Source organism: Liolophura sinensis, chromosome 9 (genome assembly GCF_032854445.1).
Source record: "Liolophura sinensis isolate JHLJ2023 chromosome 9, CUHK_Ljap_v2, whole genome shotgun sequence".
In the NCBI taxonomy this organism is placed as follows: Eukaryota; Metazoa; Mollusca; class Polyplacophora; order Chitonida; family Chitonidae; genus Liolophura; species Liolophura sinensis.
The window spans coordinates 18,583,214-18,595,232 of record NC_088303.1 but is presented as its reverse complement, the minus strand read 5'-3'; the positions used below and the strand labels follow the sequence as shown (position 1 = coordinate 18,595,232).

At 40.8% G+C, this 12,019-nt stretch overlaps 1 protein-coding gene across 1 annotated transcript in view; it reads left to right on the top strand.

Moving 5' to 3' along the window:
- The window catches only part of LOC135475266 (integrator complex subunit 8-like), a 28,168-nt gene extending 20,114 nt beyond the window's left edge, over nucleotides 1-8,054 (top strand). Inside the window, exons 21-27 of the mRNA XM_064755101.1 lie at nucleotides 1,212-1,273; nucleotides 2,193-2,311; nucleotides 4,404-4,507; nucleotides 4,918-4,968; nucleotides 5,878-6,016; nucleotides 6,762-6,805; nucleotides 7,054-8,054. Coding sequence (XP_064611171.1) covers nucleotides 1,212-1,273; nucleotides 2,193-2,311; nucleotides 4,404-4,507; nucleotides 4,918-4,968; nucleotides 5,878-6,016; nucleotides 6,762-6,805; nucleotides 7,054-7,170 — 636 coding nt within the window. The 3' untranslated portion in view covers nucleotides 7,171-8,054. The remainder of the gene's footprint in view (nucleotides 1-1,211; nucleotides 1,274-2,192; nucleotides 2,312-4,403; nucleotides 4,508-4,917; nucleotides 4,969-5,877; nucleotides 6,017-6,761; nucleotides 6,806-7,053) is intronic.
- Nucleotides 8,055-12,019: the final 3,965 nt, after the last annotated feature.

Below are 12,019 nucleotides of genomic sequence, written 5' to 3'. Positions count from 1 at the left end.
TACATGTGACAATGCTGTCTGTTGTAGATGAACATTGACACCTGTTCACATGTATGTGGGACTGTGCCTCTCTGTACATGTGACAATGATGCCTGTTGTAGATGTACATTGACAGGTGTACACATGTATGTGGGAGTGTGCCTCTATGTACATGTGATAGTGGTGCCTGTTGTAGATGTACATTGACAGGTGTACACATGTATGTGGCAGTGTACCTGTATGTGCATGTAACAATGCTGTCTGTTGTAGATGTACATTGACATGTGTATACATGTATGTGGAGTTGTGCCTGTATGTGCATGTGACAGTGCTGTCTGTTGTAGATGTACACTGTCACGAGCACACATATATGTGGGAGTGTGCCTGTATGTACATGTGACAATGCTGTCTGTTGTAGATGTACACTGTCACCTGTACACATATATGTGGGAGTGTACCTGTATGTACATGTGACAATGCTGTCTGTTGTAGATGTACACTGTCACGTGTACACATGTATGTGGGAGTGTACCTGTATGTACATGTGACAATGCTGTCTGTTGTAGATGTACACTGTCACGTGTACACATATATGAGGGAGTGTACCTGTATGTACATGTGACAGTGCTGTCTGTTGTAGATGTACACTGTCACGTGTACACATATATGAGGGAGTGTACCTGTATGTACATGTGACAGTGCTGTCTGTTGTAGATGTACACTGTCACGTGTACACATATATGAGGGAGCGTACCTGTATGTACATGTGACAGTGCTGTCTGTTGTAGATGTACACTGTCACGTGTACACATGTATGAGGGAGTGTACCTGTATGTACATGTGACAATGCTGTCTGTTGTAGATGTACACTGTCACGTGTACACATGTATGAGGGAGTGTACCTGTATGTACATGTGACAATGCTGTCTGTTGTAGATGTACACTGTCACGTGTACACATGTATGTGGGAGTGTACCTGTATGTACATGTGACAATGCTGTCTGTTGTAGATGTACACTGTCATGTGTACACATATATGAGGGAGTGTACCTGTATGTACATGTGACAATGCTGTCTGTTGTAGATGTACATTGACACGTGTACACATATATGAGGGAGTGTACCTGTATGTACATGTGACAGTGCTGTCTGTTGTAGATGTACATTGACAAGTGTACACATATATGAGGGAGTGTACCTGTATGTACATGTGACAATGCTGTCTGTTGCAGGACGACATCTCCAATGACATTATGAGTGACTTCCTGCCACTCTGGCCTACAGCTCTCAGCAAGTATGACAATCCAGTTCTGTCTTAGCCAGTCACAATCTGTAAAGATGAATTGTTTGTGAATAATTGAATGGCTACGTTTGCTCATATTCCTAGAGCTCATTACACAGTCTCATTTGTTTGACAAATCTTGCTTTTATTACTTTACACTTATTAAATGTTTATTTACTTCATTCCACCTAGGACTTAGCGTTTTTTTTCGAGTGACACTTTTTGATTCTGATTGATTCATCCACCCTTAAGTTTTAGAATCAAAGGTATCATTTAAGACCTTTTTAAAGCCAAATTTTTAACAAATCAAAGTTTATGTGAAATGCAATGAGTGAGTCATGCAGAAGGACACTGAATGATTTTGATTACATTAAAGAGACTACACTGAAACCTGTGAAAATTATTCATCTGCAGGACCAATGAAAATGTAGGTATCTATTCTTCAAAATAAAGGCAAGAAATCAAGTACAGCCCATATAACTTTATTTAAACATTTCTCTGGGGGAAACCCAAACCATCCGCATTTTGCTGGTAGACCTTCCCACATACAGCTGAAGAGGAGTCCAGCATGAGCTGGATGTGAACTCACGACAACCGCATTGGTGAGAGGCTCGTGGGTCACTGAACCATGCTGGTGCGCTAATCACAGAGACACCCACGTGTACTTAACACAGTTGAACAAATTGGGGCAAATAAACAGAGTTCGCACATTCTGGTATCTCAAGGTCGAATTGTAAGTATTTTAAATTGATAATAAAGCGGACTGCATTAATCCTGGGGTGTTGACGAGATTCAGACATGCCCAGGTTCTGGTTTTCACAAGTTTCACTGTAGTCACTATAGGATAAAATTTTGTACAAGTAACTATGCTGTATTTTAATGTGTGTATGTTCTGGAATTTGTCCATTGTATTTGAATTGTTTGTTTCTAGCACAAACGCTGTGAACGTGTCGGCTGTCGCAGATACAGTTGTGTTGGTGATGCGCCATGCGATAACCATGCACCCATCAGAAGCATCTTGGCTGCGAACCCAGGCTGATCTTCATTTAGGTACTTCAATCATTCATGCATTTGTTCACAATATTATTTCAGTAGTCATTTCCTTAATCAACAGTGTGCATATAGTTTACAGTGAAAAATGTTTGGACCTTTTCTATCCCTAATCAATTTAAATGGCATATATATGCATATATACATATATGTATATAAATGATGGTAAATTGGAGCGCATTGTTGAACAAAATATGTTTTGATTAAGAAATGAAAATTGTGCTGTGTGCCATGCCGATATGCTAACAGATATGTGTACTGTGTATCCCACACACTCATGTACATATGCAGGCTTGTATGTATTTACATACCTCCATGGCTCAGTTGGTTATCACGCTAGCGCAGCATAATGACACAGGAGTCTCTCTCCAGTGCAGTCACTGTGAGTTCAAGTCCAGTTCATGCTTGCTTCCTCTCCGGCCGTATGTGGGAAGGTCTGACAGCAACTGATCGCAGCGTAATGACCCAGGAGTCTCTCTCCAGTGCAGTCACTGTGAGTTCAAGTCCAGTTCATGCTTGCTTCCTCTCCGGCCCTATGTGGGAAGGTTTGACAGCAACTGACGGATGGTTGTATGTTTCCTCCGGGCTGTGCCCGGTTTCCTCTCACTATAATGCTGGCTGCCGTCGTATAAGTGAAATATTCTTGAGTATGATGCAAAACACTAGTCAAATAAGTAAATTAAATAAATTTACATACATGTGCATGTATATGGATATATTCAAGAGAAAATCAACATGTGAGATCTCCATGTAGGTGCAGATTTATCCTGGAGCAGTCAAGATATAGATTATTTACCACCATTACATGTACATGTAAAGATTAAAAAGCTTTTCCTGGCAAGCTATATATAATTTGGAGTTTGGCATTAGAGTGTTGTCTCCTTTTCACGTGCAAAAATGCTTCTCCGATGATGTACATGGAACGGAGAAGTCTACTCATAAAAAGGAGTGTTATTTTGGGTAGAATTAATTCCACAAGCCATATGCCACAGAAACAGTTTCCTGATTAATTTCCAACATCCTAATTTGTGATTAGTTTGATACTCATTCAAACTGAAATCTATAACCATATAAAGCTGGTAACCGTCTTGTTGATAGGCCCTGCTTTCACCCGGTGTGTGTGACGTTGTAGGCCATGTGCTATTTGGAATAACTATGCAGGGATCTTGTAACACTACTTCATATGGGTGTGAAAGTTTTTTTTCTTATTTTATTACTATTCACCAACATTAAGCATTATTGAGGAGAGTTATAGAAGAGGAAATAACTTTCTTGCTATGTTTTACTTTCAGTAAGGTGAACAGCAGTTTCACTGTCAATCAATAAGGTGGACGAAGTTAAAATATTTTTTATCCCGTAAATGTGACCGAGAGCATGGGATTAAAGGGGGGGGGGGGCGGGGAATAAATATCGTATTCCCTTTCGTTAACAAAAGTTGAGAGCTAATTGATTGACTCACGTCAGTTGATTGACAAAAATCAGCCAGTCAAAAGCTATACACGCGCCATACTACTTTGTATACAGCGTGACTATTTTGTCTGCATGGAGTGCAAATGTCCAAGATATGGTGACTGTATAGCCACTTATAGATACTTTGGAAATTCCTTTATTTCTCTATTTGTTGCGTAAGAATGATGTTGTTGCCAAAGTTTTTTTTCTCTTCTGGTATGTTAAGGCACATTTCAGCTACGTACTCCTGTTGTTGTCACTGGTTTTGATGTGACTCTACAAGGTCTCCTTTCACAATCATTTTTGGGAACTTAAAACAATTATCTGCTAACCTTGCATATGGTAATGTAAAAAAAATTCTCAAAATTTGGTCCGTAAAGGCAGGTCTGATGTTGAACTCTTCTGTTAGTATATATTTCATCCTGTGCAGAAATACCTACAGTCACTTGTTGGAGACCCTCTATTTATGCCTTTGACCTAAAATAATAACCCCGTCCATCTAATTGAGTGAGTGAGTGAGTGCTTGGGGTTTCAACAATTTTACAGTCATATGACGACGAAGGAATCATTAGGGTGACTGTAATACAGTCAATAGACACTCACAATAGGAATATCATTTCTTAATTGTTCCCTCTTGTTTCAGCTCATGGACAACATGCCCCAGCGATGAAGTTTTACCTAGAGTCAGGTGTGGTGGCCACAGATTTCTTCACCGAAACTCACATTAATCTGGTTTACGATGAACAGGTGAGAAACATTGCAGATTACAGATAAATATTGAAGAAGCCCTTCAAGACAAACTCTATTAAATGAAGGTGAAAAGTTGATTGATTCAGGGTTTTAAAGACAGCAATAATTTAGGCTTCCTGTTTTCTTTAGGCCTCGTACAAACATGCGTAAGAGAATGTGCTGATTGTTTCAAACCTGTCTTCCAACCTGTAAGATTTGTTTCAAACCTGTCTACCATCATGTAAAGATTTGTGGCAAACCACTCTACCATCGTGTAAAGATTTTTGCAAACCTGTCTACCAACTGTAAGATTTGTTACAAACCTGTGTAGCATCTGTATAATTTGTTACAAATCTGTCTGCCATGTAAGATTGAGGTATGGCCTTAAAAACCTGTCAGGTAAATAAATGGTATGACTTTGGTTGTAGGTGTACAGGCGAATGATCAAGTGCTCCTCCTACCTCCAGTGTCACACACAGGTGAGTCACAGATGATCTGAAAGACCTAAGACTACCTGTAGCCATTTATCATATGGGGGGAAATTATCATTCATTTTTGCATTGTATGATTGGTCCATACCAACTTTATTTTGTGTTTTATGGGTGATCCAGCACAAAAAAATGGAAAAAAATAAATTTCAACTTTACATTTTGATTGATTTTCATGTTGTGATTTCCTTGTTTTTCAAGACTTTCCAGTCATGTAAATATGTCTTCAACAGTAAATAATTGCTGGGAAAGTCCACTTTTTCCACAAATTAAATCATTTTCAAATTTTGTTTTTATACCCGCCTCTGACATTGAAAGGAAAAATTTATGCTGGCCAGTAAGCAACAATTTAAATTTTTGTGGAGACCTCATTGGCCGAGTGGGTTAGCACGCCAGCACAGCACAATGACCTAGGAGCCAGCCACGAATGAAACCTGTGCATGGTTTTGGGTTTCACCTGGGCTGTGCCTGGTTTCCTCCCACCATAATGAAGATCGTCGTCGCATAAATAAAATATTGTTGAGTACGGCGTAAAACACCAATCAAATAAATAAATAATTTTTTTTTTTTAAATTCCAGCCTTGCACAAGAAATCTGCTAAATGACACTGTCACCACTGTGGAATTTTTGTGGGAAATAAGTGGATGAATGTTTAGGTGGTCTTATATGAAGTTCTTTGGAAGATCACTTGCCTTCCACCAATATGGCACCCAATTCTGCGAGAGAAAATATGTCATTTACTTGGCCAAATCAGTTGTTTACTGCGATGTTTTGTAGGGCCTGCTTCACCAGTGAAATCCACTGCTACTCATACACGGGGAAGTGAAATATTCCTAAGTGCAGCAAGAGACAACCATAAAGACAAGAGAATCAAATCAGATCAAATCATCATTGTTTCAGGTGGCTGTTCTTTGTCAGTTCTTGGATGAAGTGGATTATGCAACGGCTTTCAAGGCTCTGCAAGAAAGGAACACGTACGACGCCATGGACACCTATTATCCATTTATCTGGGACATCAGTATTTTGGAATTCCTGATACGTATCCTTTCAGTATATTAAGAGAGTTGGTCTTTTTGCCAAATTAATCATTATTGCAGTGTATTTTTGTGTTCTACTCTTCACTAAAACAGCAGATTGTTCCAGAAGTCATTAAAGCCTTTACTGTAAATGAGGCAGCATGCTCTTATTCGACTCAGTCTGAATTAATTGAGGATGTGAACAGGTTTGTCAAGTACTTGTTGAGGTGCCGTGTAAGGTGTATTGAGTTTCCCTCAGGCTCTGTAAAGTTTCCTTCCACCAAAATGCTAGCTGCCAGAATTTAAGTGAAATATTCTTGAGTTCTGTGTAAAACACCAATCAAATAAATCCTTCCATCGGTAAGCCTGACTACTGCTGTATTTTATAGCCACCTAGATTTATGCTCTATGTTAACAGCTGAGTGGTTAATGTTCTACAGCAGCACAATAATTCAGGGGCTTCTTTTCTTCTCCAGATGATCTGTAAACAACATGTGGATGATTGTGGGTTTCTCTGCCCAGTTTCCTATCACCATACTGCTGGCCGCCGTCATAATAGTAAAATGTTTTCGATTACTGCAAAAATTTAAAAAACCAGTCAAGTGAATATAAAATTTACAAGGTATTTTGTAAGCTATACATACATGTGCATGTAGTGTGGAGTCATTTCTAGGTAAGGTTATTGTTCCTCTGAAGTGCTCTTCCCCCCACCCCCTAAATCCAAATTTCTTGAATGGAACTTTTCATATTTACCTTAACCATTGTCAGATTTACATACTAAACGAGGTGAAATGGACAAGCGGCAAGCAGCTGTAAGTGTTCTGGTGGTCAAGGTACCCGACCAAGTTTGCTTGTGGTGTACTTGTTCAGTTGTACAGTTTACAGAGTATATTAAAAAAGTTTAAATATGTTTGTAGTTGTTGTATTATAGATTTAATCGGAGTTTACCTGTATATTGAATTGTGAAGTGCAAGTAATATTCAGGCAATTGCCTTAATTCTAAGTTATTTTGACTCAGTGGATTTTGTGTTGACAGTTTTACATTTCATTTTATTTCCAGCTCAGGGCACTGAATCAGTTGGACGTCAATAGTAACAATCCTGAAGACATCCTTCAACAAGCCATTCTTGTTCGCAAGAACCGCTTCCTACAGTCTCTTTCCAAACAGTATCTCTGATGAGATAAATTTGTGATCATCGTTTGCAATGCTTGTACTTAGCCCCTACGACATTTCCTGACCCAGTCAGAAATTATTTTCATGGCATTTAAAGTGACGGGTGTGCATGTGAGGATATAGGTATAAGTTATGTAATTGTTATAAGATACAGCATCTAACTTGCACTCTAGTACTGGTGGTGTTGATTGTGCATTTGGTTGATTGTGCGTTTGCTTTGTCAGAAAGATGTAGAGGAGTGTTAATACTTTAGCTACCGAGCAGCAGGTGTTCGTATTTACTGAAATTGGAGGGCCTCAAAAACAAGGACATTGGACATTGTATTCAACACCTTAAGTAAAGGCAGTTAGAACGTAGTGGGCGGAAAGGGCATATAGTGTAAATCAAACATTAGGACAGGCTCCAGAGAGCTAAGTGAAATTTTTCATTGGGTGGTATAGGGAAGTGTGTGGGGCTCTATCTGCCAAGTAAACTCCCGGCTTTATTGTTATTACCACCAGACTTAACTGACTTGAGTGTCATATATTGTGTACATGCATCCTAAAGTATGAATAATATTCTTTAATGATATGTTTCTTTTGTTGCATTTACTTTTTCTGTTTTATTCTGTGTTATTGATTACAGATGTGCTGATTATGTAACAGAGACCTAAATGTTCTGATTCACTTGGCTGTTTTGTATCTTATTGTGTATATATTTATATATGTATCGTTATGAATTAGCGTTTGTCTCCAATACTTTGTAAACTGTTTTTATTGCTTATTTAAGATAAAGACTTAGATTAAATGTGAGTTATTGCGTTTATGGCGAAAGTGACCGTTGAATCATTTTGGATAATTTGTACACTACAAAACAGATGTTACTCCTGACCATAAATAAACTATTTTGCCAAGAACAAAGGAGTCATGAGCTTCATTTCTGCCATTGTTTAATGGGATTGTGTGTTAAATGTGATGACAACACAGCATTTTGAGTAATTCTAGACCAGTGACGTCTAATTGATGGCAATTCAAATCACTGCATTTCTTTTCTTTTCTTTTTCTCACCTAATTCTACTTAAGCCATGATGATAGGGGGCGTGTAAATTGCCACTGTTTATGCATATACACGAACTGTTAGAATAAAACCCTGACTAAGGTAAACTGACAAGAGGCCGTACATCACCGGTTATGTGTGACTACTTGCCAGCCATTACACAGCCATCACACATCGCTGCCCTGGTCTTACTCTCTATGCTGTGCGTCTTTAATTATATTAGAAAAATTCATTTAAGCAACGCCTTAATGTTGTTGCATTACATAAGATATATGTATACAATTTCTATTTATTCAGTGAGCGATTCATCGGTATAGGTGCTAATACCGTTATCGAGCGTAGAGATCTGTTAGTAACGTCAATGGGTACACGTACTTAAAGAGAGGGATAAGTTGTTGATTTCAACATCTGAACAGTAAACAGATGAAACATACAACAGATGCCGGATGGTTAGAGGTCGATTTCCCGAAGCGTTGAAAAGGCTTTGAGAGTGCTATTGCTACTGAAAATAGCGACATTTGGCCGTTGGACATTTATGAAGACTGTGCTTCGGGCTTTGTCTTTGAACCTATAAACTGTATACAGTGTAATGTAGGCTACATTTATAATTGTCGGATATTTTCTCAACATTGTCGAGAATAGTTTCTGTATATTTGTAGGCATTCTGATTATTGGTAAGAGCCACATATATCTCTTGTTCGGTCATATGGTTCCCAAATGTTCCCAGTTTTGAAGTTACACGTGAACAAATATGTTTGTCGATTGTCCACAGACTCTAGTCCATTCCTGACTCGCGGCATTCTTAGGACTGAAACTGACAACATTGTTCGTCTTCGTATCGAACAGAAAGGTGTAGGCCGTGTAAAGATCGTCAGTGGAGAGGGCAGAGAATGTGTGACTTGGCGTCACGTCTTTTGGCGTATGTATAGTTTTCCAGTCGGCAGTATTTTAAACTGTAACCTGTTTAGCAAATATTAGTCCGACGCTAGGAATAATATGCTACAGTTAGACACCGATGTGACACACGTATGACCCAAATAACGCTGAAAGGGACGCTGACTCAAGCCAGCGAAACCGACAAAATTTTCCTCCATCATCGCAGTGAACTGTACATAAAGTGAGATAAAACATACGTCACGAAGCAGCTAGAGCTGATCTAAAGTCTGTCATATTGCTGGACACCCTATCGTTCAACTCGGCCAGTTAATCTAAAGTCTGTCGTATTGTTTGACACCTATCGGGCAACTCGTCCAGCTAATCTAAAGTCTGTCGTATTGTTTGACACCTATCGGGCAACTCGGCCAGCTGGTCAGAAGCATGTCGTATTGCTGGATACCCTACCAGACAATGCGGCCAGCTGGCCTAAAGCCTGTCGTATTGCTGAACACCCTATACCCCTATCAAGCAACTCTGTCAGCTGGTCTAAAGCCTGTCGCATAGCTGGACACTCTATCGGGCAACTCGGCCAGCTGGACTAAAGCCTGTCGTATGGCTGAACACCCTATCAGGCAATTCGACCAGTTGGAGAAAGCCTGTGGTATAGCTGGAAACACGTATAAGACAGTTCGGCCACCTGGTCTAAGCCTGTCGTATTGCTGGACACCCTATCAGGCCACTCGGTCAGCAGGTCTAAAGCCTGTCGCATAGCTGGACACCCTATCGGTCAACTCGGCCAGTTGACTTAGCGCCTGTCGTATGGCTGGACACCCTGTCAGGCAACTCGGTCAGCTGGTCTAAAGTCTATCGTATTGCTGGACACACTATCAGGCAACTCGGTCAACTGATCTGTGATCTTGCTATCACACTATCACACACTATCAGACACGTCCATGCTGGCTTCCTCTCCGGCCGTACGTGGGAAGGTTTTCCAGCAGTCTGCGGATGGTCGTGGGTTTCCCCAGGGCTCTGCCCAGATTCCTCCCACCATAATACTGGCCGCCGTCGTATAAGTGAAATATTCTTGAGTACGGCTTAAAACACCAATCAAATAAGTAAATAAATAAATCAGACACGTCGGCCAGCTGGTCTAAAGCCTGTCGTATTGCTGGACACTCTATCATACAAATCAGTCGGCTGAGCTAAAGCTGACCGTATTGCTGGACACCCTATGAGGCAACTCGGTCAGCTTGTTTAAAGCCTTTCATATTGCTGGAGGCAACTCGGTCGGCTGATCTAAGGCCTGTGATCTTGCCGGACACACTATTAGACACGTCGCACACCAGGTCTAAAGCCTGTGGTATTGATGGACTCACTTATCAGACACGTCGAACAGCTGGTCTAAAACCTGTCGTATTGCTGGACACCCTACCAGACAACTCGGCTAGCTGCTCTAAAGCCTGCCGTATTGTTGGACACCCTATGAGACACCCAGGCCAGCTGGTCTAAAGCCTGTGATCTTGCTGGACACACTATCAGACACGTCGACTAGCGGGTATAAAAGCTGTGATCTTGCTGGACACACCATCAGACTCGTCGACTAGCTGGTCTAAAGCCTGTCGTATGGCTGGACACCCTACCAGACAACTCGGTCAGATTGTCTATAGTCTGTCATATTGCTGGACGCCCTATCGGGCAACTCGGCCGGCTGGTCAAGATCCTGTCGTATTACTGGACACCGTAACAGACAACTCGACCAGCTGGTCCAAAGCCTGAACACCGTATCAGACAACTTGGCCGTATCTGGACACCCTATCAGACACTTCATGGCAGGCTAATTTAGACCCTGCTATCTTGCTGGACACCCTATCAGACACCTTATGGCAAGTTAATGTTCAGTCTGCTATCTTGCTGGACACCATATCAGGCGCCTCGGCCAGCTGGTTAGCCTGCCGTCCTGCTGGACATCCCATCAGGCACACAAACAGGCGAAGTTTCAGTGTTACCTATTATGGGCTTTCTTGAAGGTTAAGCCAAACAGAAATGAATACAAACTGAATTAAATGGCATCTGAAGATAGCAGAAGAGAATTACAGTCTGCATGTATATGGGTTATCTATTACATGTGTGTATACTGCACATTTTGGGCCAGAGTGCGAAAGCAAAATACATTTTATATACTGGCGGATTCTGGCTGGCCAGTAGGTTGGTGTGAATAGCCCAGATCTGAGGCTTGACGTTTGTGTTTCAGTTAGAGTCTTTTAAGTGACAGTTTCGGGGCGAATCTATGCATCATAACGGACATTTGTAATGGCTTGTGGTATTTGATTACCATGGCAATCTAGCAATTACATTTCTCTGAATACCTTGTTGACATGGCAAATGGGTTCCGATAATCCGTTTTTCTCCTACTACATCACAGATTTATTAAACCGTTCGTTTATTGTCTTTCAGCAATATCCCTTTTCCACTTACTACAGCTCTGTCTAAGATTTTTCGACATACATCGTCTGAATTGCCTGACATAAATCCACAGTTGAGCTACAGAGCGTTCATTGGTTAAATGGTCTATACATTTATTTATTTGTTTATTTATTTATTTGTTTGTTTGTTCTTGAAGGCAATTCACACTCAAGAATTTTCACTGACGCGATGGCGGCCAGTTTTGTTTTGGTTTGGGGAACCAGAGGGCTTAGCAGACCAAATTTCCAACGTGTGGCGCACAGATATGCACACAACGTGTGGCGCACAGATATGCACACAACGTGTGGCGCACAGATATGCACACAACGTTGATGGAATAAGAGTGGTCTTCAGCGAACGTTGGACTACACAAACGGTCATTGGAGCATCACTAACGAATTATTTTCACCAGGCGCCACGAGTAGTGAGAACTGGGGAATGTACAAACTGCCTGCCCAAGGCCGGAATTGAACCCGTA